The following is a 27,795-nucleotide window of genomic DNA, read 5'->3' on the forward strand; positions in this document are numbered from 1 at the left end:
GACATCCAGACTTAAAACTGTGACATGTGAGGTCTAAAGTGTAACGTCCACTACAGAGACAAAAACACCATAGCTGGGTCTCAGGAGGATATGTTTATATATAAACGTAAATATTTATAAATACATGCAAATATTATCATACACACTCTTTATATGTATATATTTAAAATAAATTAAAAAATACATTTTAACATATATTTTTTTTTATTTAAAACATTATGTTAAATAAACAGTGTGTACAGTATATATATATATATATATATATATATATATATATATATATATATATATATATATATATATATATATATATATATATATATACGTATATGTGTGTGTGTGTGTGTGTGTGTGTGTGTGTGTGTTTTGTCCAATGATTAATCACATCCAAAATAAAAGTTTATGTTTGTTATGAGTGTGTACTGTGTATATTTATTATGTGTTTATAATTACAAACACATGCATGAATATATTTAAGTTAAGAAAGATTATATGTTTATATATTAAATATATTTATACTGTATATAATATAGAAAATAATAATATGAAGATATAAAAGTATAAGCGTATAAATATTTTCAAAATATGTACTGTATGTAAAATTTTCTGGCATACAAACTTTTTTGTTATTAAGTCTATTATTTAGTCTATTATTATCATTTGTATTTTTATTTTATTTATTTATTTATGTTTACTTTTTTGTATTTTATGTATATAGGCAGATATTGAGCTCTGTAGTAAATAGTGAAAAATCTAAACAGTTCAATAAATAAAGAATACATTTAAAAAATCTTAAATAAAAAAATTGTTGTGCAAACACTATATATACTATTATATACTATGCAGTATATTATGTTACTATTGTTTTGTAAATATTAAAATATGAATGGTTTTGTGTGTGTGTACAAGTGTGTACCAATGCATGAGCAACCTCCACAAAATCAGCGCATGAATGCACAAAAATAACACAAACTCAGCATACTGTGTTAAAGACATGGACACAAATAAAGACACTTTGTGATGCGCTCGTAAGAAAGGGTGCTGAAAGAGCTGCATTCTGTTTAGCTGGTGTAAAACTCTCTGTAAAATAACAACACTTTAACACGTCTGTCAGCAAACACTCGTGTCGCTCTCCCATCTCTCCAAACTTTCTTCTCGGACTCGGAGGATCCAGGAGGGTTTCAAATGTCATTGCTTCTCTCTTCTCTTCCCCTGGTTTGTCTCCCTCCTTCCAGCTCTCTCCTTGCTTGGTGGGTAATTTGAGTTCCCTGAACGCTTTGAATAACTGAGGGACTGTGAAATAAAAAGCAAAAAAAGTGACACAAGCTGTCAGTCGAAGGAAGACGAGCAAGACGCAGTTACAGCTATGCCTGAGCCCACAGAAGGTACATCTCTCCGTTTTTGACTTTATGCTACTTCTACTATTTATTTACTAGCAGTAGTAGTTACTAGTATGTTTAATAGTGCCAGCATTGTTAGTGACAGTAACAGAAAGTCTACAAAGCATGACAAGATTAGAACTGAATCTAAAAGTTAGATTGTTAAGTGTTATTAGATATGAATATTGAGCTTTTGTTTATTTATCAGCTATTATTGTTTAATTGCATCGTCTGAATCACTGATGAGTGAATTGTACTAAGATTCCTTGATTCGTAACTGTTACTTTTTAATCAGATATATAATAGATATTTTGTAATTTGTCTCATATTGTGTTGTCATTGCTACTAAGATGATGTTTTACAGTATTTTCATGCGCTAGTATTTTCATTTTCATGTGCAAACTTTCTTTAGTCTCTAAACACGTGCAAACTCCCCAAACACCTCAAAATAACATTAGAATGAATAGAAGGGTGTAAGCTGAGGAGGAGGAGAGGTGTCATGAATGAGGAAGGGTCAGTGTGAAGAGAAAGAGCGGAGCAGATGTGTCAAGGCAGAAAGATAAAGTCGCACAGATGGCCAAATGAAAAGCTTCCCGAGCAAAGCTGAAACAGTATCACACACCATGCTCTGTTTGAGACTAAAGCTGTGCTGTTTCTCACCACCATAGCACTATATGAATGATCTGACATGTTTTATTAGTATGCACAGCATTGCTCTCATCTGCATGGGACAGATAGATAATAATGTTGATGTAAATAATATCGACTGTCTGTCTGCGATCTGAACTATTCATTAACAGTTTACTTGAAAGCTAAACTGGTGCTCATAAAACCTTATGCTCTGTCAGACAGATATACGGTATACGGTCATGAAATATATTTCTTCCTCCTGTCATAGCAGTTTATCTTTTTTATCCATCCCGTTCTAGTGAGTGTGTAAGACGAGAAACTGTGTGACAGTGTGAGAACGGGACGAGATGAAGCACACAGGGTGCACATCTATTAGTCTTAGCACAGTTCCTCTCTGACCACCGGCTTACAGATCATTCACACCACAACCTGAAAACACCTTCATGAAGTGTGTGTCATGAAACTTTAAAAGCTTTATGTGCACTCAATAAAATGTGTTTGAATTGCATATACAATTTGCATTTATTTGGGTTGCACAGTTTTGACATAACTAATGATATTTGATTTGATTGAAATAATCGTATTTTCTAAATGCATGTTTAGATTCAGTTCATTGTAAAGCTAATATACTTTATCCAGTATGAATATGGTTCAAATGTGGAACAAGTGATATTTTAGGGAAGTTTATTCCGTCAAGGGATGAAAAATCTCATAATTCATATTTTGTTTTCTCACAGTTCTGTAAACTGTGAGATATAAAGTCAGATTTGCGAGAGATAAACCCAGAATTGCAAGATATTCTCAGAAATGTAAGAAAATTCAGAATTGCAAGATATGAAGTCATGTCATAAAGTCAGAATTGCGAGATATATTCAGAATTGTGAGAAAGTCAAAACTGTGACATATAAACTCGGGATTTTAAGGTATAAATTAAAAACTGTGAGATACAATTCAGAATTGCAAGAGATACGTTTAGAATTGCAAGATATTAACTGAGATATTAACTCTTTTTTTTGCGATATAAGTCAGAATTGTGAGATATAAATTCATAATTGCAAGATATAAATTCATAATTGCAAGATATTAAGTCAGAAATGCAAGGTATAAACTAAGCATTTTGATATATTAACTCAGAATTGCAATATGTCAGAATTGCGAGATATAAATAAAGAATTGTGGGGTATAAACTCAAAATTTTATGAATTTCAGAATCGCAAGATATAAATTCAGAATTTTGAGATACTAACTCAGAATTGCGATATATAAAGAAATCATTGATGATAAACCCTACACATTAGTCAAATGATTTTAAGATAGTGGAAAACACAAAGCCTAATTTAAGCCGAGCAGAATCTGAAACCTGGAGCCAGTTTGGTGGAGACACATTTTATCTGTGCTCTTTCATTCAGAGCGAGTGTGTAACTCCCTACTAGGATCCAATTAAGGGTTCAGATGCTAATAAAAGCGTGACCCTCGAGACCTTCACTGAATCCATACCTAGGGCCACATGACTAGACTGTATATCATATGCCACAAAACCTAAACACATTTTTAAGAAGATCTAGGATCGTTGACCTCTTCGTCCCTTTCACACTCCACAGTAAGATATAAATATTTCCTAATGACCTTTGCCATTTCTATTTTCAGCTCGGTCTGTAAATCAGTTTATTAGACAACTTTATTCATCATGGATTGAGTAAAAAGCAAGGCAAAAAAAAAAAAAAAAGTCAGCTGTTCGGAGAGATATTAGTGCGCTGCAGGAAAAATAGCAATGGAAAATCACGTCATGTTTTCCTGTGGCAAATCAATCTCTTAGACCGATTCCTTTCTCTGTTTAACCTTTGCTACTTCACCCAACCTTTTGAATGAATGGCAGTAAATCCGATCAGCAGCCTGTCAGCAGCGTTGATTTACACGCCGTCGCTCTTAGAAGGGTTCTTCCAGATGCTGTTGTCCGATATGGTAATGCCACAGAAGCCCAGGGGAGAGACGAGCTCTAAAAATACCTTCATACGCTGATAATCACCACTTCAGCTTCACAGACTTTACTAGTGAAGAAGAACACTCTGGACAGCTGATTTAACTGTGTTTGTCACCATCCAAATGCAAAGTTAGCAGAACCTCAAGCTTCTATTTAAAGCTGCACTTATGGTTTTCTAATTAAATAAAGCTGTGCACATAATGAATAACGTTTTTAAAATGTTTTTCACATGAGGTCTTATTTAAAGCTAATTTATTTGAAATGGACCAAACATATTGAGATCTGATCTCCTGTTATTGGACACTTTTGCTCATGAAATAAATAGTTATATATTAAAATGTATATTTTACACAACCAAATCTGGGGTAAGAAAGCATTTTTTCAAAAAAAAAAAAAAAAAAAAAGTCTCTTCTGCTCACCAAGGCTGCATTTATTTTGATAAAAGATACAGTAAACACAGTAATATTGTGAAATATTATTATAATTTCAAAAATCTGTTTTATATGTGAATATATTTTAAATTGTAATTTATTTCTGTGATGCTCCGCTGTATTTTCAGCATCATTCCTCCAGTCTTCAGTGTCACATGATCTTCAGAAATCAGAATAATATGATGATTTACTGCTCAAGAAACATTTCTGATTATTATCAATGTTGAAAACAGTTGTGCTGCTCAATATTTTTGTGGAAACAGTGATACATTTTATTTTTCAGAATTATCATTTGTTTTATAATCATGTTGACACGATCAGTTTATCAAACAGCAATGAATGAGGGCAAATAAAACAATGCAACATATAGTGTAATAAAATGCAATGCTAGCTAAATCAATAGGATTACAAACTTTTAAAAGGACAGAGCATGTCTAATTAGTCCTAATTTTGCCATAAATTGGTTAGTAAGAAGCTAGTCTCAATATAAATAAATGAAATGAGTAATTCAATTGGAGTGACCCGGGATCAAGTGCTTAGCTCAGGGTCACAATGCTGACAGACTGGGTCTCAGACCTTTAGTCACTACTCAGTCATTTACATGAACAGATTTAGACAGTCGCCTCGGCACGGGTCTCATTACGTGCTGCATTATCGGCCACCCAGATTCACTGATTCGGTAAAGTTTGAATGAGTGCTTTTATAACAATCTGCATTATATCTGAGTGATAGATGGAGGTTCAGCAGCTCTGTCGGGAGACACCAGGTGTGTGTGTGTGTGTGTGTGTGTGTGTGGAATTGTGCTAAGACTGGGAGCTTACCTTCCTAATGTGCTAAATCCAGAATGGAGTACACTGTGTTAAGTATTGCCTCAATCCCTCTGAAACACACACACACACACACACACACGCACACACACACACACACACACACACACACACACACACACACACACACACACACACACACACACACACACACACACACACACACATTGTGTTTCCATGTTTTATTGGGACTCTCCATAGGTGTGATGGTTTTTATACTGTACACTGTATTTTCCATCGCCCTACACCAAACTTACTCCTAAACTTATCTCTCACAGGAAACTTTGTGCAATTTTAAATTTAAAAATGTTTTTAATTCGGTATGATTCATAAGCTTGTTCACTCATGGGGACCTCAAAAATGTCCCCACAAGGTCAAGATTTAGTGATATTACTTCCTTGTGGGGACATTTGGTCCCATAACATGATAAATACAAGGAACACACACACACACACCTAAAGTGAATCATGAAGACAAAGTTCGAGGTGTTTATTCACCAAATATAAACCATAAACACTAGATATAAAGCATTTCTGTGTTTCTGCTGTTAGCCAGGAGTTATTTACTTACAATTACATTTACTTATGACAAACTGATTTTATAATATTACAATTTATTGTAGGTGAAGTGTGACATTTATGAGGTATAAATTGACACTTACATTAATAGCATTTGGAGCCGGATCAGAAGATAGGATCATTTTACTGAATCCTGTTCAAAATGAACTCATCAAAGTCAGTTCATTAAATTTTCAATAGCCAGATTTCCTGAACAAGTCCACATGTGATCTCGGATCATATTCTGGATTTAAAAAATTATCTATTTTATAATAAGTGATCAAATTCCTAATTCCAGATTCTGAATGAATGAATTGCAAACACAATAATTCCAAGCAGCATTTAATGAAAGATAAAAGATAAATGCAAAAATAAAAGCATAAATAAATACGGATTTTAATAAAAATGTTCTACTATTTTTTTATGCTACAAAACATTGATCAACTTATTTATTAATTAATAAAATAAAATAATCACTTTAAACAGCAAATATAACAAATTTAAAGAGGTTAATTAATACTTAAATTGCAAGTAATTTAAAGAGTTTTAAGGCAGTCTTTCTTTCAGTTGCTTTAAGGGTTGAAATATTCAAGCCATTTTTAGACACAAAGTTAATTTCTATGTGTGTCTTGAAATCTGATACAGTGCTTAAAAAAAAAAAAAAAAAAATTAAAAAAGTCCAGTGAAGACAGACAAATAACATCATGGGTAGACAGATCATATTTTATACAAACCTAAAAAAATGCAGCAGAGCTTTCCTGATCCATCCTACTTACTGTTTAAAAGATTGTGTCCACTGAAAAACACAATTAAACAGGAATGAATCGTCTACTTTACCTAAAATCAATCTGAAGTGCAAACACAATAACCTCGATGTGGCACATCTTCTCAGTTAACCTAAAAACAAATCGCAGCATATCTGTGGTTATGGCTCAATATTCTTTAAGCTCAGTCATTTTAGACAGTTATTTGCCCGACCATAAGAGCCTGACTGTGAGATGCTTGCTATCTGATACCGGTGTGGTGGAAGGGTAGATTCCTGGCCTGACATCAGAGAGGTTACGATGTTACCGTTGCCTTTTAACAAGCGCCATGGCAACAAAGTGCCCTCCTGAGAACGAGGCGGATGTTAGGCATGCTGCTATTTCAGAGCACACGATCAGAGAGAGTTTCTCATCACCAGAGTGGAAACATCTTGATGAAGTTGCATTGACACCTCCGACTCCAGAGCAAGAAATTAGTGCTCAGCTGGTGATGTTTTTCAACTGCAGATGCTGAAATTAGCTCATATATATATCAGAGTATCTGCAGGTTGAGACCAAGTAAAGCAATCGTAAATCTTCCTCAGTAAATGTCTTGTTTTCCAGTGAAATTGATTCTTAAATCAAGATATATTTACCTGAGACGCAACATGACATAAATAGTCTTGTTTTCTGAGAAATGTATTAAAGTGAAGTGAGTTTATGATTAAAACAAGAAAGAAAACCAAATCTGCCAGTGGGTTTCTGAGAGATATCTGTTCTTGTTTAAAACACAAGCTTACTGAATTTAGTTAAGTTTCTCAAAATAAATACAAAAATAACTTTGTGTCTTCATTTAGCATCTCAAGCAAATGTATCTTGATTTAAGGATGTTTAGATATTTGATTACAGAAGTTTTTTTTTGTTGTTTTTTTTTTTTGTGTTGCATGCAACATTTAATGCAACGACTTTACAGACACACACACACACACATTTGTTTTTTTGTAAAGTGTGTTCATCCCATAGGCGTAATGGTTTTTATAATGTAGAAACTGTATATTCTATGGCCCTTCACCAACCCTACACCTAACCCTAACCCTCACAGGAAACTTTGTGCATTTTTACTTTCTCAAAAAAACTCATTCTGTATGATTTATAAGTGTTTTGAAAAATGGGGACATGGGTTATGTCCTCATAAGTCACCCTCTCCTTGTAATACCTGTGTCATACACATGTCATTATACTGAGTTGTGTCCTGATATATCACAAAAACAAGAGCACACACACACACACACACAGAGAGAGAGAGAGAGAGACATACATACCATATAGAGAGAGAGAGAGAGAGTTATTCAGTTTAATAGCAAACGAGATGTAAACAGTGAAATTAAACATATGTTACTCTAGTTTTATTTGAAAATTCACTCCTTGTGCATTAAAACTGCCCTTAACTCTAACCCACGTTTATATAGCAAACTATGGCATCACCTTTAATCAAATTTACAGCTGTATTTTCCAATTCTGAAAAACACAACTCAGTCAAAGGTCATATGTGCACACGGTATGTGCGATTATAAATATACAGAAGAAAGTCTAAAACTGTGAGGTTATGCCACCTACATTTTTCTGGTGTCATATTTATAGGGCTGTAGAGCATCTGTGTGGCTGAGAGTCTGTATCAGTTTACACAGAGCTCTGGAGTATATTTATCATCAGGACAGATGATGTCAGAGTGGTTACATAGTAACTTAGCCGATGGTCATCAATCAGGATTCACAGAAACATTTATGGTCAGTCAGTGCCGCGGTTTCAACATTATTAAATTAATGCATTGTAGAAATATACAGTACAGACCAAAAGTTTAGAAACGTTACTATTTTTAATGTTTTTGAAGGAAGTTTCTTCTGCTCATCAAGCCTGTATTTATTTGATCAAAAATACAGAAAAAAACAGCAATATTGTGAAATATTATTACAATTTAAAATAATAGTTTTCTATTTGAATATACTTAAAAATAATAATTTATTCCTGTGATGCAAAGCTGAATTTTCAGCATCATTACTCCAGCCTTCAGTGTCACATGTAACATCAGTCGATCACATGATCATTTAGAAATCATTCTCATATTCTGATTTATTATGAGTGTTGGAAACAGTTCTGCTGTCTAATATATTTGATCAATAAAAGGTTCAAAAGAACTGAATTTATTCAAAATAAAAAATAAAAATTCTAATAATATATATTCTAATAATATATTTTCTTTACTATCACTTTTTATCAATTTAACACATCATTGCTGAATACAAGTATTGATTTTATTTAAAAAAAGAAAGAAAAAAAAATTACTGACCCCAAATTACTGACCAGTAATGTATATTGTTATTACAAAGTATTTATATTTTAAAAATATAGCTTCTTTTTTTTTTTTTTTTTTTTTTTACTTTTTATTCATCAAAGTATCCTAAAAAAGTATCACATGTTCTGAAACAATATTAAGTAGCAGAACTGTTTCCAACTTTGGTAATGAATCATCATATTAGAATGATTTCTAAAGGATCATGTGATAATGATCCTAAAAATTCAGCTTTGCATCACAAAAAAAAAAGATAATTTAAAGTATAATACATTTAAAAACAATTATTTTAAATTGTAATAATATATCACAATATTACAGTTTTTTCTGTATTTTTGATCAAATAAATGCAGGCTTGATGAGCAGAAGAAACTTCTTTCAAAAACATAAAAAATAGGAATGTTTCCAAACTTTTGGTCTGTACTGTACATATTTTATTTAAAATACTTTTTATGATAAAAATGCCTTCTGACAGCTCACTGGATCATTGATTGAAATATGTATAACATGTACATTTTACAAGTTAAATATATGCACTATATTATGCATTAATTATATGCTTACTTAATCTGTTGTCTAATGCCACTTTTTTGTCTCTTTTCTTCCCACAGAGGTGAAGCCAGAGGGTAAGTGACACCATTAATGTGCACTGACTGTTTCCAAATCAGAAGACCTTTAAATATAAAAAGCAAAAAGCACAGAAGATTTCTTTAGTTTAACGTTGTTCTTTCATCTGCAGAAGCTCCAGAAGAGGATGGTAATTAATCTGAATGGTTATGAAACTCCTTTAGCAACTTCCTTGCATTATTTAAACCACATACTAACTATATAAATCACTTAGAATTTCTTTAAGAGTTCTAAGTCGGTGTGTATGAAAGGACTGTATGATATAATGTGGAATAATACCTATTATATTTACAGTGAGGTGTGTGTAGGCTAATACAGTTGCCCTGCCCTATTATGAAAAATGAATGTAATATTAAAATGAATGACTGCAAAAAGTGAGAAGAGGAAAGAATGGTTGTCTCTTTCCTTGTGCATGGAGCTCACATCAGTTATTTCAGAGATCCTATAATTAATGTCCTTCAAAATACGTATTATTGTTTAATGCTTGACTTAATAAGTTTTAAATATTTGCAAGGAATATTTAAAATGGAAACGGAGCGTGCTTCTTGTTGACACCATGAAATGTTATTTACAGGATCCCTATCTGTGAATATATGCGTGCGTGCATTTTTTTTGTATTTATATAACAAACCTGTCACATGCTTGCAGGACGCACCGAGCTGACAGGACTTTTTGTGCAGAAGCCAGAAAGTGTGGTAGCCATCACAGGTATTAAAACTCAAATGCATCATTAAAGCTTCAAATAGTTGCCATCACAAAACTACCCATATTAAAAGATGAATGCTGCATTATTATGATGCATCTTTTCGTTTTGTTTTTTGACACAGGTAAAGATGTAACATTTGTGGTTAAGGTGGACTCCACCAACCTCACACGCAAACCCACCATGAAGTGGTTAAAGGGGAAGTGGATGGACCTCGGGAGCAAAGCGGGAAAACACATCCAGTTAAAAGAGTCCTATGACAGGAACACGAAGGTTAGAGGGCAGTGTGTTGCATTGAGACTCAATTTAATGTAAAGAATATTCATTATAACAGGATTTATGAACTGTTCAAAGTGTGGTGTACTGAATGAAAGCCTGGTTCCATCATGTGACGAAATAATTAAATAAACATAACTGACTTATGTCACAATTCAGACTTTTTTCTCAGAATTGCTTTTAAAACTGAATCTTGAGATATAGCCTACATTCAGAAGTGCAATACATTAACACATTTCTGAGAATAAGAGTCAGATCTGTGAGATATAAACTTGCAATTACAATAATAAATCAGAATTGTTAGATGAAAGTCACAGTAAAAAACAAAAAAAAATATTATTCTGTGGTGGAAAGAAAAATACTGAATTGTAAGTTTACATCCCAGGAAAGATAATGTAAGATAAGGAAAAGGTCAGAACTCCTAGTTTCTGACTTTCTCCCTCAGAATTGTAAGAAAATAAAATTGCGAGTTATAAACCTTTATTTTTGTGGTTGAAACAGGTTTCCTTAAAATGGTTCTTGGGAGAGCATTTGTATAATTCAAAACTGAAATGTTAATGGTATTCATTATATCAACAAAATTATTTTAAATTGTTTTATTTAAGTACTATATTGATCTGCCTTTTTTTCTACAATATAGAATATCGATTTTCTTTACACTGTTAAAGCTGCGGTAGCGGTTAATAAACAGAACTGCTTGCGTCTTGCGGAAGAACATCGTAGCCGGAACTACTTTCTCTGTTTATGTCTATGAAGAATCACAAAGGTACTGGGTTACTCCGCCGCGGTACCCCCGAAGCAATCTAAAATAGTCTGAATATAAACACTTATTATAGGTGCACCCTAGTGATTCAGGACAAGCCAAAAACACGGTTTGGAAAATGGATTCATGGTGTACTCGCTTATTATATACATTTTCTGCATTTTGAACACAAACAAAGTTACGGACCGCAGCTCTGATTGGTTGTTTCTTAATGGGAGCGATGTATTTCTGCAATGGCAATAGGACACTGGGAGGAGCCAGAGGAGCTTGATTTATTCACAGATTATCTGTCTCATATTCTACTGTCAGGACATAATGACAGCTTTAACAAATATGTAAAAAATACATTTTTACAAAAGTTACCTACTGCAGCTTTAAGTTGATCAATTTAAATTAATTTGTGGCATGTATTTTATTACACATCATCCTTACACATCACATGTCTTTGGCTCGTTCTCTCTCAGATCTACACGTACGAGATGAAGATCGTCAAGGTGGTCCCAGGAGACGCAGGTGGATACAGGTGTGAAGTGTCTGCTAAAGACAAGTGTGACAGCTGCACCTTTGAGATCACTGTGGAGGGTTAGTGTGTCTTTCGCAACCAAAATAACACTAAAGCACCATCTTTGAAGAATGACTGCTCTATATTTATCTTTCTTCCTTTTCTGTAGCTGCTGAACAAGAGGAGCAAGCAGATATTTTGTCTGCCTTCAAAAGAGCGTGAGTCTGAGTAGACAGACGTGAGCGAATAGACTTTTCTCACAAGTATGCAGTCAGATGTTTAGGATTTAACAGAACTAAGTGCAATAATTGAGCAAGTGAACCAACCATCAAAAAACACTTTGGTTAACTGTCTGCTAATATGAATACCGGGAATGAAAGCAATATTTAGACTGTGTTTCTGATTAAATAAAGCAGTAATTGAGGCCATACAACCATGAGTATGTTTTGATTTAAAGGTCAAAAGCTATAGCTTACATCAACAACAACAAAAAAAACTGCATCAAATTATAAGCTCTAATACATTTTCAGAATTTCAACATTTTTGCTTTAGACAATTTACAAATGCTAAATCACAAAATAAAATAAGCTTACCACTGCATCTTTCTGAAAAAAAAAATGAAGTGATTAATATAAAGTTTATTTTTTTTCGTTATTTTAAAATCTTACATTTACTGTCATTATAGAATAACTTTGTTATTTTATATTTCATTCTAACAAATGAGTTCTTATTAAAAACTAACCTAAATAATAAAATAATTATATAATTATATCCAAAATTAGTTAAAATTTATCAGCAAGTGGGATATCGGCAAAAATCCAATCGTGCATCCCTATATTGGGGTGTTCATTTGTGTTCTGGAATTAAGTAAATAAGTAAAAAAAAAATAAAAAAAAAAATAATAATAATAATAAATAAATAAAAATTAATTATGATGACTTATGAAAAATGGAAATCTGAATAAAAAAAACTCAAGACATTATTTAAATGTAATTTGACTTGCAAAAACATTTCATACACATATGTATTACATATAGATGTTTTTGATATGTATTAATGTTATGATGTGACGTATAACTTAATTAAAAAAAAATTTTTTTTTGAGTTAAGTGAATATAAATATATATACACACACACACACACACATTGTGTTTTGTGAATTCAACATGTGCTCTTGTACAGTGGTGCTGGGGAGGACGAGGGTGAACTGGACTTCAGTGGTCTTCTCAAAGCCGCTAAAAAGTAAGTGTTCTCTCTCTTTCCATTAAAACCACACTCCGTCTCCTATAACCGCTCACTCTTGTTTATAACATCACACACTTTCACAGGAAAAAGAAGCCAGAGCCTGAGCTGGACATCGACGTCTGGGAGCTTCTGAAGAGCGCTCATCCCAGCGAGTACGAGAAGATCGCCTTTCAGTACGGCATCACTGACCTGCGTGGCATGCTGAAACGACTCAAGAAGATGAAGGTCGTGGAGCCCAAAGTCAGCGAGGGTACGAGAACGAGAGATCAGTCAGAACTCAAGTCTGTGATCTTCTGTTTGAGACTGTGTGTGGGATGTTTCTACAGCGTTCCTGAGACGACTGGAGTCAGCGTACTCCGTTAACAAGGGAAAGAAGATCGTCCTGTCTGTGGAGGTGGCTGACCCTAACGCTGAGGTCAAATGGCTGAAGAACGGCCAAGAGATCAAACCCTCTGCCAAGTGAGAATCTAGAAAACACACACAGATGCATTGCATTTCAAAGACACATTTCTGAGAAAAGCACTTTCACTTGATCATGTGGAGAAAGCATTACTAAGATGATCCATTTTTTTGTGTTTTAAACCTTGTGTTAAAATTGTCTCAAAATGGCAAAAGCAACAACATTTATACAAAAAGCAAGGAAGCCTGGACATCCAAACTTATTTTATGTTTAATATTGTAAGGAAGCATCACATATATATCCGTCTCTTTGTATGGCAGATACATCATGGAGTCTAATGGAAACATTCGAACCCTCACGATTAACAAATGCAGTCTGGCAGACGATGCTGCGTATGAGTGTGTGGTCGGGACTGATAAATGCTTCACGGAAGTCTTTGTCAAAGGTGTGTGTTTTTTTAATCAAATTCATCTGGAGAGCTGCAGTGCTCGCATTTCATTTCTTAACATACAGTAAACATCTGCAAAATCATCAACAAAAACCCAAGATATGTTAACTAGCATTACATTTTTTCTCCAAGAATCGCTTTGCAAGCTAATGTCAAAGTAAAGTGTCAAACAGTAAGCTCCTTTAGCATTCTGAAGACACTGTACTAGATATTGCTGCATTGTATACACAGGACTACAATGGTGTTAGAAGTCACCTTATCAAATTGCATTACAGAACCTCCGGTCACCATCACTAAACTGCTGGATGATTACCAGGTCGTGGTGGGAGAAAGAGTGGAGTTTGAGATCGAAGTGTCTGAGGAGGGAGCACACGTCATTTGGTAAACAAACAGGCAATAATTTACATCATGAAGGAACTGAAAATGCTTTTGCTATATAGAGAGAGAAAGAGAGAGAGAGAGATTTATACACCTGAAAGCTGAATAAAAAAGCTTTCCATTGATGTATGGTTTATTAGGATCAGACAATATTTGTCTGAGATACAACTATTTGAAAATCTGGAATCTGAGGGTTTAAAAAAAAATCGAAATATTGAGAAAATCATCTTTAAAGTTGTCCAAATGAAGTTCTTAGCAATGCATATTACTGATCAAAAATTAAGTTTGATATATTTATGGTAGGAAATGTTTCTAAATATCTTTACTTAATGTTCTAATGATTTTTGGCATAAAATAAAAATTTATAATTTTGACCCATACAATGTGTTTTTGGCTATTGCTACAAATATACCCCAGAGACTTAAGACTGCTGTTGTGCTCCAGGCTCACATATGTAATATATGAACATAATATAGTAATCTGCACAATTGTTTATAAAGTTGGTAATAATCAGAATTGTTTCTGACTGGACTGGAGTAATGGTGCTGAACATATTCACATTGTAAAGAGTTAATTTAAACGGTAAGAAAATTTCACAAAATTATTATTTTTTTTATTAAATAAATGGAGCATTGGTGAGCATATGAGATTCTTTCAAAAAAATAAAAAAATGAATTCATATTTATCCCAGATTTTTGACCGGCCATGACTGTATGTGTAACTGCAGGATGTTCGAGGATCAGGAGTTGTCTCGAGATGACAAGAATTCAAAGTATCGTTTCAAAAAGGACGGGAAACGCCACTGTCTTATTATTCAAGAGGCGACCGTAGAGGACAGTGGGATGTACTTCGTTTACACCAACGGAGGCCAGTCGAAGGGAGAGCTCATCGTTGAAGGTAACATCTTACAGCCCTCACCAGTGGAGTTGGTTATGAAGACTAAAGTTGAAACTCTTCAATCGTTTTTTCTTCTCTTTGTCAAACTCCACCCCAGAGAAGGAACTGGAGGTGCTGCAGAGCATCGCAGACCTCACGGTCAAATCTGCAGAGCAGGCTATGTTCAAGTGTGAGGTGTCTGACGAGAAAGTCACAGGGAAATGGTTTAAGGATGGCGTGGAAGTCCAAGCCAGCGACCGTATCAAGATTTCCCATATCGGCAGGTCAGCATTCAGACACGTGTTGACTTTGATGAGATGTATTTGTGCAGGTTTGAAACATGTGTGCCTGTGACTCCAGGATTCATCGTTTAACCATCGATAACGTCAAGCCAGGGGATGCTGGAGATTACACGTTTGTTCCAGACGGTTATGCGCTCTCACTGTCTGCTAAACTCAACTTCCTGGGTGAGAAGGAAACTCTATAGTCAACAAAACTATCTCAGATTTGTTATGACTGTGCATAAACAGATGGTTTTTTTTATTTCAGAAATCAAGATCGACTATGTTCCCAGACAAGGTAGGACAAAAACCAAGACGTTTTAATTTCTTATTCAGACATGCTAATTTGAAAATATGAAAGATTAGCCTTTGGTTAACTGCTAATTGCTCTGGGTTGCGTTTCCCAAAAGCATTGTAAGCTAAAGTACATCGTAGACCCATTGAAACCAATGGAGATGCTTATGATGCTTTTGGGAAAGACAGCCCAGACTGGTTCTGAAGACATAGTTTTAACATATGCTCTCTCTAACCACACTTGCTTGTATCCACTTACTTTGTCTTGCTCCTTTAAGATCCTCCTAAAATCCATCTGGATGTGGCCGGTAACATGGTTTCTCAGAACACCATCATTGTTGTTGCTGGTAACAAGCTGCGTCTGGATGTGGAGATCACAGGAGAACCTGCTCCCACCGTCTGCTGGATGAAGGGAGACAAGGTACACATACAAAATAAAGACTATTAATCAGTAGTGATTATAATTTTGACATTTAATTTGACATATTTGGTATAGTGGGTTATACACATGCTTCAAATTGGGATGCACTAATATAGAATCTCCACCAGTTTACTAAAACTTTTTTTTTAATTACAAAATTAAAATTAATAAGAAATGTGACTGGGAAAAATATTGCCTTGGCAACTAACTTAAGTGTATATTTAAGCACTAAAAATATTATAAATAAAAACTAAAACGGAACTAAAATTAAACTAACACTGAAATAAAAAACAGACAAATAACAAAAACAAATAAAAAAACTAATAGAAAGGACAAAACCAAACAGCAAAATAAAAAATAAAAAAGTATAAAAAATAAAATCATATATAACTAGTCATTCTAAATATGAATAAAACTGCAATAGTATATAAGTATTAAAATAACACTCCTCTCTACATGCTTGAAATGACATTAATATAGAGTGTAAAACTTTAATTTATTTATTTTTATATATTTTTACAGAAGTCCTACTGAAGTTAAAAATTAAATACATGCTTATTAACTGTGATTTTAATAGAAACTGTAATATACACAAATAAAGAAACATAATGCATGCATGCCATTGATAAAGAAATGACTGGCTGACTTGTATTTATTTATTTTTTTGCAATATTTTGTGTATTTTTGTTCAAATAAATGCCATTTTGTGAGCAGAAGAGACTTATAATCACTAGCTTACGAATGGTATTCATGTGTATTTATGGTGTATTTTTGTGAAATTTATAAATACATTTTACTTTGACTTTTTTATGTTATTGGTATTGGTCTGACGTATTGTATTGGCTGAAAACCATCTTACAAAATTTTGCAGTATGTGTTAAATATCATTTGCTTGTATTTTAAAAAATCTAAAAAAACGAGTTGTTAGTGTTTGCTAAAGGAATAAATAAAGCGGCTGTACCTGTGTGTCACAGCAAGTGACAGACGCAGAGGGACGAGTGCGTGTGGAAAACAGGAAAGACCTCAGCTGTTTCGTCATTGAAGGAGCAGAGCGAGAAGATGAGGGCAACTACACCATCACTGTCACCAACCCCGCAGGAGAAGACAAAGCCCACCTATTCATCAAAATCGTAGGTGTGTTTCCAGCACTGCCTCTTTATTCCTGCAGATGGCACTGTGATTCTGACCAGAAACTGATCCAAAGTTCAATTTCCAAAGGAATGTGGACAAAAGGAATTATGCTAACTACAAACACTATAGTGATCTTTAATGATTGAATCATTGTTGGAGTTTGAATGCACCTTTAGGGTCTAAATGCACATTTAGATTTACATTTATGCATTGGCCAAATGCATTCATGGCAAAGATCTTATCCACTCATGCAATCCCTGGAATCGAACCCATGTCGTTGCAGATGTTCCTGATCCTCCCGAGAATGTGAAGTGTACCGGAGTAGGAGAAGACTGTGCCACTATTATCTGGGAGCCTCCGAAGTTTGACGGAGGAGCACCTTTAAAAGGTAACACACACTTGTTAGAGGTATAACACACACACACAGCTGTAAATACTAGGGATGCACCGATATATCTTCCGATAATCGGTATCGGCCGATAAAAGCTATTATCTGCATTCATTATCGGCAGATAATATTGTCAGATTATCGACAGATTTTTAAAAACAGTGGATAATCAGGGCTAATTTTCTCCTGTCAATCAAATGAAACTTGCATGAAGAATGTTTTAGTGTGTGTGTGTGTGTGTGTGTGTTGAATTTAGGGCTGTCTAAGTTAAATGAATAATAGCACATTAACACAGGTTCTGTTAAACCCTTTAAAGCACGTGTCGTTCAAACCAGGGTTGCCAGGTCCACAGTTTTCCCTTCATAAAATATTATGTGCCTCCAATCTAATAATCACAAAGAGCTTTGTTTCTACAAATAAGAAATAAATGCAATTTTGATGCACTTAATGTGACGCTCTTAGATCGCTGTAGCGCTTCAGCTCAAGCGAGAACCCGGAGCACGAGTCTCTTCCGCTTTAATAAAAAAATGTTTTATGAAAACTACATTATGTGCAATTGAGTAGTATACAAACATTATTGAGTGTGAATTTTATATCTATAATAAATATCACTGAATATAATAGTGTTTAGTTCATTTTAACCTCTTATGTACCAAAAGAGAAGGTTCCCTGTATAGTTTGCAGCATTAGTTTGAAGAATTTTTTTTTCTTAAGAAAAACAAACTATCGGCATCAGCAGATACTGTATCATTCTGAATAATCAGCATTCGTATTAGCAAAAAAATGTCATATTGGTGCATCTCTAGTAAACACCTAGTATAGACTTAGGTACAATCACAGTATTTGACACAATTAGAAGAAGTCGCTGCATCATAACAGGAATCTGTTCTGCTTCTGTTTCCAAGGCTATCTGATGGAGAGGAAGAAGAAAGGATCATCTAGATGGACGAAACTTAACTTTGACGTCTATGAGAACACAACATATGAGGCCAAGCGCATGATTGAAGGCATTCTGTATGAGATGAGAGTTTATGCAGTCAATGGAATCGGAATCTCGGCTCCCAGTCTCAACTCCAAACCATTCATGCCGATCGGTGAGAAGCTTGTGCTATTGCTTTGTTATGGACTTATGACGACTCTCGCTTCAACTCCTTAGATTTTTCTCTCTCGCAGCTCCCACCAGCGAGCCCACAAAGCTGACCGTTGATGATGTAACGGACACTACGTGCTCACTGAAGTGGCTGGCTCCGGAGAAGATCGGAGCTGGAGGGCTGGATGGATACATCATTGAATTCTGCAAGGAAGGAGGTGAGTCATCTGCTGGAATCATCTTTGCCTAAACCGAACACTACATAGTGACAGCACAGCGGATGCAAAGCTACTTCACCAGTGTGCACTTGGGCAAAGATCCTCCAGGAGTATTGTGGATAAAGTATATGTGAATAAATAATGCAAGATAAATAAAAGGGCTGGGTGATATAGCTTAAGAAAAAGAACTTATTTTGTGTCCAAGCCAACATTTTTCACTTTAAATTTAAAGAACTAGAATAATTGAATCTAAAACAAAAATGTATAAAAACTACAGACATTTAAAAAAAATAATAATAATAAAAGTGATAAAAATTGAACTGTTCTGCTTATGCATCACATGATACTGATATTTATGTTTTTGCTCTAAAATGGTTTAAATTTAAAATGATTTAGATTTAAATTGGAGTAATTCTTTGAACTTTCTAGTTGTTTGCAAATAAATCTAAAATGTTTAATGCTATTAGTAAAATAATAAGAAATATTTAAATTAGCACTTAATTTAGTAATAATTTCATTTTATTTATATGCAACAATATCTAATTACAAATAACAATAATTATGTATATCTGTCTGTCTGTGTGTGTGTGTGTGTGTGTGTGTGTGTGTGTGTGTGTGTACATATATATAAACAGACATGCAGCTAAAACACTACAATCTGATTTTTGAATTAGCTCATTTAAATAAAAAAAATAATAATTGCAACTCTCTTTAACACTCGAGTTAATCTAAAAAAAATTGCAAGCTAAATCATTGCAAACATATGATGAATATTCAATAAATCATACCTCTCCATCACATGCCCAAATCATTATTTTTATTTTTTTATAAATTAATACTACAATTATTTATTTGGAGAAAAAAAAAAGATATTTAATCTTTGCAATTAAAAAAATATATAATAATTCATTATAATGTGTCAATATAAATCTATGTTTTAATGTTCGAATTATTATCAATAATCTTTCAGAAACGGAGTGGCATCCTGCTAACACGGATCTGGTTGATCGGCAGAGTTACACAGTGAGGAACCTTCCCACTGGAGAGAAGATCAATTTCCGTGTGGTTGCGGTGAATATAGCGGGCCGCAGTCCTCCTGCACTGCTCGAGCAAGCCGTCACCGTCAGAGAGATCATGGGTGAGGAGACAACCAGATCCAGGAGAAATAAATAATAAACCCTGTTTCTTCACAGTGATGTTCTGCTCTCGTTTCAGAGCATCCCAAGATCCGTCTGCCTCGTGAACTCAGAACCAAGTACATCAAGAGAGTCGGAGAGAAAATCAACCTCGTCATCCCTTTCCAGGTGTGTGCATGTTAAATACATCTATCATAATCCCATCGCTTCACAAATGAACAAGTGTGTGTGTGTGTGTGTGTTTTCAGGGCAAGCCTCGGCCGGTTGCCACATGGCTGAAGGACGGCCAGCCGGTGGATGAAAAGAAAGTGGGCGTCAGGAACTCAAACGTCGACTCCATCCTCTTCATTCGTTCTGCTGAGAGAGAGCACTCTGGAAAATACACGCTTTCCTTAAAAATTGAAAACATGGAGGACTCAGCTAACATAGACATCCGGATTGTAGGTAAGATAAAATAGTTTTGAAGATGTGTAGATACTTCTTCACTCATCTTGCATTTTTATTAATGAATATCATAAAAAAATAGTGGTCGACCAATAAGGATTTTTAATTGGCTGATGCTGATTTTGGTATATATAAATAATTAAAAACAATTATAATGTAAAAAAAAAATGTATATGCTATATTCATGTAAAGATATAACATTACCCAACAAAATTTTAAGTTAATTTCAATAATTATATAACACATTTGCAAGTTTATGGCTGGCTGATGTCAGACATGATCAAATGACATGCAGATAAATTACATTTTTTACCTTTTTCTTTATGTTAAGGGTTTTATTTGACAATTATTTTACAATTATTTAAAATTAATTATTTATTTGACATTTTTAGTTTTTATTAATTTATTAGGTTTATTTAATTATGTAAATATAAATCATTTTATTAAATTAATTAAATAAATGTTACATTTTGGAATTTATTATTAGTCATTTATGAAGATTATTTCATTATGTAAATTATTACAGTATTAAATTTTACATTTTTACAATTTTAAAATCTTTATATTTTTTATTTGTAGAAACATTTAGCATGTTTAAGAGTTAATTAAATCTTTAAAATATTTATTAAATTTTTTATGATTCCTAACTAGCTTTCATCACCTCCCAAACTGCACGAATCCCAGTTTTGGGAAACTTCGAGAGCCCTGAAATCTCCCTCTGTCTTATTGCTCTAATGCTGACCCCTGATTCACCCCAGAGACGTTCATCAAGTTCTTCTGACTCTCTTCCCAGATAAACCCGGTCCTCCGACTCAAGTGCATGTGACTGACGTCTGGGGTTTCAACGCAGCGTTGGAGTGGAAACCTCCCAAAGATGACGGCAACTGTGAGATCACCGGCTACACGATCCAGAAAGCAGACAAGAAAACCATGGTGAGATATTTAATCTCCATTTATCCACCAAGAAATCAGTCTGTCATCGTTTACTCACCATCATATCTTTCTCTGACTTCAGCGTGACTTCAAACTAGTAATAGAGTCATACATAGCTGACTGTTTCGGTGATTTATCATCATTTTTGGCCTCAGCAGCATCCATCTGTTTACCGTAGGGTGTTTGAAACAACATGAGGGAGAACAAATGATGACAGAACTTTTATTTTTGTGTGAATGACTCCCTTTCTCCATCACTTCCTCACAGGAGTGGTTCACGGTGTATGAGCACAATCGCCGCACTAACTGCACCGTCTCTGACCTGGTCATCGGAAACGAGTACATGTTCCGCGTCTACAGCGAGAACCTCTGCGGTCTCAGTGAAGATCCCTGCATGAGCAAGAACACCGCCATCGTTGCCAAGAGCGGTCAGTCAAATCAAACTTAGCTGTTCGACTGCACTGCATAAAGAAAAAGGCTTGAGAGCAGATAAACTGTGGTTACTGTTGCAGACGAGTTAACTATTTAGACTATTAACTATTTTATTTAGTTTTTAATAAAACTTTTATGTATATAAATATATGAGGAGTTTATTTGCAAAACAGATAACTCTGCTTTTAACATTTTTCAAAAATCATGTTTTTCTTTTTGATTGTTTGTGATTGTGCATTCCAATTAAATCTCAATCTAAATCAAATTAAATCAAATCTAATAAACTCTTCATATATATAGTATATATATATCTTTTTTTTTTTTTTATAAAATATTATTTCATTACTAAGTAAAAATATAAAATGACTTGATAAACGCAAAATAATTTTACTGTAAAATACAAAAAAACAGTGTAGTACAAATCAAGAATATATTATTATCATTATTGTTGTTGTGTTTGTATTGTAATTTTGTGATTATATATAAATATGGCTGTAATATAATTACAGCTAGAGCTACATAAATTACTAATAAATTGCAAAAAAAAAATAATAATAATTACTAAAATCACAAAATTATAAAGCAAAAATATATTATTATCATTATGGTTGTTGTGTTTGTATTGTAACTTTGTGATTATATATAAATATGGCTGTAATATAATTACAGCTAGAGCTACATAAATTACTAATAAATTGCAAAAAAAAAAAAATCACAAAATTACAAAGCAAAACTGCTAAATAAAAACTAAAATTAGAAATATTACTTGCACTATTTAAATGTAAAATTAAAAAAATAGTATACAAGAAAAAATATATAATAATTTGTTATTAAATAACAACTGTAAAATTACAATATTAATATGTATGATTTCATTTCATAAATGTGGTCCTGAACCACAAAACCAGCAAATAAAACATTGTTTGGGTCAAAATGATCGTTTTTGTTTTTTTATGCCAAAAATCATTAGGATATTAAGTAAAGATCATGTTCCATGAAGATATTTTGTAAATTTCCTACCGTAAATATATCGAAACGTAATTTTTGATTAGTGATATGCATTGCTAAGAACTTTAAAGATGATTTTCTCAGTATTTATATTTTTTGCACCCTCAGATTTCAGATTTTGAAACAGTAGTATCTCAGACAAATATTGTCTGATCCTAACAAACCACACATCAATGAATAGATCATGAATTCAGTTGTCAGGTGATGTATACATCTTAAAAAAAATTTATAATAAACCTCTTATGGATTTTGTGGATCATGTAATGTCTTAATTTCTTAATGTACAAACATTAAATGCTTTACATTTCACACACTGTGTTCCCAAATGCACATTATAAGCAGCACAAACTCCAACACTTCATTCTGAACATGCAGCAGATGTATTTATGTACTCAAATCCCAGCCGTTGTGATTTAATAATCTCATTAATCGCAGCTAACACAGTAGTATATTCACACAAACATGGTACACTGTCAGGATTATGTTTGCTAGATATAATGTTAGCACAGATGTTTGCAGATTTTGATGTCAGTTTCTCAATGTCACACTCTTAGGTTTGGAACAAAAGCAAGCTTCCTATAAGGAGAAGGACATGAACTGTGCTCCGAAGTTCACCGCACCCCTCGTGGATCGATCTGTGACCATCGGCTACAGCACGGCCATCAGCTGCGCGGTCAGAGGCTTGCCAAAGGTACACACACTGATCATACTGTCATCGTACTCTACCGAACATGAGGACAACGACTCGCTTTTATTCTTTTTAAGCCAAACACTACAGATTAACTGTGTAAAACATTTACCTAACATATGTCACCATATTTCCCCAGATTATTAATCGCAGTACAGAATTTACAGATATATGTGGCATTAGCTTCAGTAGTTAAATATGCAATAATTTGCATTAATCTGGGAAACGTACATCTGAACATAAAGCCAGGTTCAAAAATGTTATGTTTTTAAAGAAGGGATTTTTTAATTATCAGAAAATTCTGTCAACAGACGGCAAACATTTACGCTATGTTTTCAGGAATAAAATGTTATATAAAATCAGATATATGTATAAATATGTAAAAACATCAGAATATAGATTGGAATAAAAAAAGTGGACGGAGGGGGAAAAAAGAATATTAAAACATACGTTTTTTTAACTGAAATCTTAGTGTGTTATACCCTAAAATCTTAAAAATGACTTGTGACTGATCAATATTTTCCCAGAAATGTCTTGCCTCAACATATGTCACAAAACCAGTCTAAAGTGTCATTTTTTTTTATTTTTGCCAATAAATTTATTTAAGCCAATACATTTTTTGAGGGTGCAAAAAAATAAAAAATAAAAAAAAATTGTGAAAATCACCTTTAAAGTTGTCCAAATGAAGTTCTTAGCAATGCATATTACTAAACAAAAATTCAGTTTTGATATATTTATGGTAGGAGATTTACAAAGCATCTTCATGGAACATGATCTTTACTTCATATCCTAATGATTTTTGCCAGAAAAGAAAAATCGATCATTTTGACCCATACAATGTATTTTTGCCTATTGCTACAAATACACCCCAGAGACTTAAGACTGGCTTTGTGCTCCAGGAACACATATACTCCCCATCATCCAACATCCTTCACAGTCCACTGTGGAAAAATCATGTCACATCCAGTTTAATGCTGTAATGTCACGAGATGTACTTCTGAGCAGAACAGTTTGACCTCTGTGTTTCTGTGCAGCCGAAGATCATCTGGATGAAGAACAAGATGATAATAGGTGACGATCCAAAGTTCCTGATGCAGAATAACCAGGGAGTCCTGACTCTAAACATCCGCAAACCCAGCACCTTCGACAGCGGGAAGTACACTTGCAAGGCTGTGAATGAGCTCGGAGAAGATGAGGTGGAGTGCAGATTGGAAATCAGAGGTAATTTACAAGAACACTGAAAGGGATCGGATGTAGAAAGCATTTTCAACGAGAAATGGATTTACTAACCTTGTATTTGGAACATCATAAGGCAAGAGTGATTCTTAATAATAGGTGCTAGAAAATATGATTAGCTCAGTATAAAACCTGGATAATTCAAATAAAAAGTCCAGTGTGAGAACAAGAGTTGATTGTTTTAAACGCAGTACTTCAGTGGTTCACTAGAGGGCGCATGTAGTACTTCATTAAACTGCTGCTGTGTCATGTGCTTGTGTCACCAGTTAAACACTGTTACCAGGAAAACCTCTGAATAACATTAGAATATGTCATCAGACAACATCCAGCTGGAAAGATACAAAGAATGTGAACAAACAAAGTTATGCAACCGAACATGTCTTCGCCGGAGGAGGATGAATACATTTAAGGAGATTTAATGGATATGTGTCATACTGACAACACACAGGCAAAACCAGATGCTTTATGGCTTGTTTCCAACTGTGCAACATGTTACAAAAAGATAATTAAAGCAGGAAAGTCATGCTTACTTTCACTTCCCTTACGAAAAAGAAGTTTATTCAAGTGTGCTATTAGTATACTTTTAAACTAAAAATAGGAATGTGTGCTTTCAGTTTATTTTTTTATGTACTTCTCAGAAATGGGGTTTATGTACTCCTCAGAAATATACTTAAAGGGACATTTAAGTGTACTTGACTTATACTTACAAAAAGAATCTGTGTTTTCATTGTTATACAGTAGAGGGCGCTAGTAAGTGAAGAAGAAAAAAGAAACAACAGATACTAACACATGTAACTCGATCATCTGACATGAAACAGCTTCAAAACTGTAATGTTATAGAATAAAATGACCGATTTAGAGGTAATAATTATAGACAAGCTTTGAAGTGTTGATCAACTCCATCTACATTTTAATTATCATTCTCAATCCAATTCATAGTCTTTTTTTCTGCTTTTTGTTCAAAATGTTACTTCTTTATGTTTTTATGAAACATACCCACATTTAAGTGTTAAAAAAAGAATACATGAAGCTAGAATAATATATTTTTTTGTTGTTGTTGTTTGTTTACAAGCAGATACCCTGTTCTTTCTTTGGATGTTTTGGATATGTTTAGATATTCATATAACAAAATATATACATATTCAAACCTAAATAGGGACATATTAGTATACTTAAAGTACGATGTAAAGTTCACTCAAAGGAAACGTATTGCAGTATAAAACTATAAACTAGTAGGTTCTGATACTAAACTTCAAAGTGTATAAAGTATTTAATTAGTAAACTCTCAGTATACATATAAATTAACTTTTAGTATGATTGCAGTACAAACAACAAACATCGAGGTAAACTAGTAGTGTACTCAAAGTTTGTAACTGTTATACTTAAAGTGTACTTAAAAGTATATTTTATATACTAGAAAGTGGGCCAATGTAGTCCCAAGGAGTATTGAAACAGTACACTTAAGTATACTACTAGAACACTGATATTTGTATACTTGCTAAATAAAGTATACTTAAAAATATACTTGAACTTTACTTAAGTATACTTAGTAAAATAAACTTGAAGTGTACTCCTTTTTGGTAAGGGATTTGTCTTTTTAGTAATGCCATTGGAGAATAGCACATTATCATGTTGCTAGCCTACATTTGAATTCTTGAACACATCAAGTAGATATTGTGCACTTTATACTCATTCGATCCACTAATCTTCACTTTTTTTAGTGAGATATCCAAATCCAGCTAACTTGGTCATATTTTCTGCACTATAGATTAGTTAATCTTTTTATAATAGTAGTTTACCCAGAAGGCCATAGATGCTTTGATGATATAAAAGACATTAAACTGGTTTAGATGGTCAAGACAACATGCATTCAAATTTCATCTTGCTTGCATGACATTTATCCCTAAAATGTTTAAATATGTATAATATTTAGCCTACTTCTTACATAATTTTCATTGCATTTGCAAATTTATCCCTCAAATGCTCATTACAGTAATGCAAAAAAAAAAAAAATAATAATAATAATTTTTTATATTTTAATTTTTTATAACTTATTATAGTCTTAACAACAGCATAAATTTAGTACAGCAGACACTACCATGATGTATAGCATTACTGTATATCATTATTGTTTTATGAGTAATACAAATACAGAGCATATCATCTGTCATCTCTTCTCACAAACACATTCTCTCTCTCCTGAACACAGCCGCACCGATAGAGAAGAAGGAGTAGAACAGATGACGCAGAGTTAACAGCAGAGATGAAACGGATGAGAAATGACATCGACTGAATATGATCCACCATAAACTTCTGTTTTAAAGTCATTTGTGTTTGCAGTCTCTCCGTGTGAATGAAATAAGTGACGCCGGCTCACACGGTCTTAAACTCTCGCTCTGGTTTAGTACTGTAGCTTTTGAAGGCTTTGAATAAATGCTCGGTTGACTGCATTATGCCCCAGTGAGAAGTATTTTTATAAAAACTATAGCAACCGGTGACGTTGTGCTATGGACAATAATGCATGTTCAAAAACAATGGCTTTAGTAGGGACTGAAAACACAGACTCTTCCCTTCATGTAGTCGACATATTTCCTCTTCATAAATGATTTAAGGATCAAACAGGTGATTGAAATGAATATTAACAAAGCTTGCTTGGTTGGTTAGCTAGTTACAAAGCTTAATGCTGTCTGAAATGATCAAATTACCTAATGCTTTCATTTTGCTCGAATATTTGCAGCCCAAACTGCATTGTATGTGTAACTTGTATCTCCATTTGTTGTGTTGCGGAGCAGAAAATAAACTACTTTTATGACAACTGCACCATCACTGATTGCACAACACATCTGCAGGTGAAGATAAAGCAAACACTGAAGCACATAAAAAAGATATTTCACCATTTTCTGCTCACTCGATCCACTAGTCTTCACAAACGATGTCTAAAGCCCACTAACTTCATATTCTCCACAATATCGTAGATGCA

At 33.7% G+C, this 27,795-nt stretch overlaps 1 protein-coding gene across 2 annotated transcripts; it reads left to right on the forward strand.

The window, feature by feature from the left end:
- Positions 1-1,253: 1,253 nt before the first annotated feature.
- On the forward strand, positions 1,254-27,630 carry mybpc2b (myosin binding protein Cb). 2 transcript variants are annotated; one of them, XM_052596627.1, is made up of 29 exons: positions 1,255-1,385; positions 9,510-9,524; positions 9,638-9,655; positions 10,174-10,233; positions 10,353-10,501; positions 11,732-11,849; positions 11,939-11,987; positions 12,952-13,011; positions 13,098-13,264; positions 13,341-13,473; positions 13,735-13,859; positions 14,138-14,243; positions 14,968-15,137; positions 15,235-15,400; positions 15,477-15,583; positions 15,666-15,695; positions 15,970-16,112; positions 17,087-17,246; positions 17,527-17,631; positions 18,537-18,725; positions 18,805-18,939; positions 19,910-20,077; positions 20,155-20,243; positions 20,324-20,519; positions 21,313-21,452; positions 21,720-21,879; positions 23,446-23,582; positions 24,614-24,800; positions 27,025-27,630. In XM_052596627.1, exons 1-29 carry the CDS (start codon positions 1,367-1,369, stop codon positions 27,048-27,050), a joined length of 3,327 nt encoding a protein of 1,108 aa, XP_052452587.1. In that variant the 5' UTR covers positions 1,255-1,366; the 3' UTR covers positions 27,051-27,630. The 2 variants fall into 2 exon arrangements, with proteins under 2 accessions (XP_052452588.1, XP_052452587.1); XM_052596628.1 differs by lacking the exon at positions 9,638-9,655 and having other exon boundaries at positions 1,254-1,385.
- The last annotated feature ends 165 nt before the right edge of the window (positions 27,631-27,795 follow it).

Source organism: Carassius gibelio, chromosome B24, assembly GCF_023724105.1.
Source record: "Carassius gibelio isolate Cgi1373 ecotype wild population from Czech Republic chromosome B24, carGib1.2-hapl.c, whole genome shotgun sequence".
NCBI classification, from domain to species: Eukaryota; Metazoa; Chordata; class Actinopteri; order Cypriniformes; family Cyprinidae; genus Carassius; species Carassius gibelio.

Excerpts from the sequence above, each read along its gene's own strand:
- mybpc2b (XM_052596627.1), top strand. Across the intron at positions 13,012-13,097 it reads CTTCTCAAAGCCGCTAAAAA|GAAAAAGAAGCCAGAGCCTG; the intron begins GTAAGTGTTCTC and ends ACACTTTCACAG. Across the intron at positions 18,940-19,909 it reads TGAATTCTGCAAGGAAGGAG|AAACGGAGTGGCATCCTGCT; the intron begins GTGAGTCATCTG and ends ATAATCTTTCAG.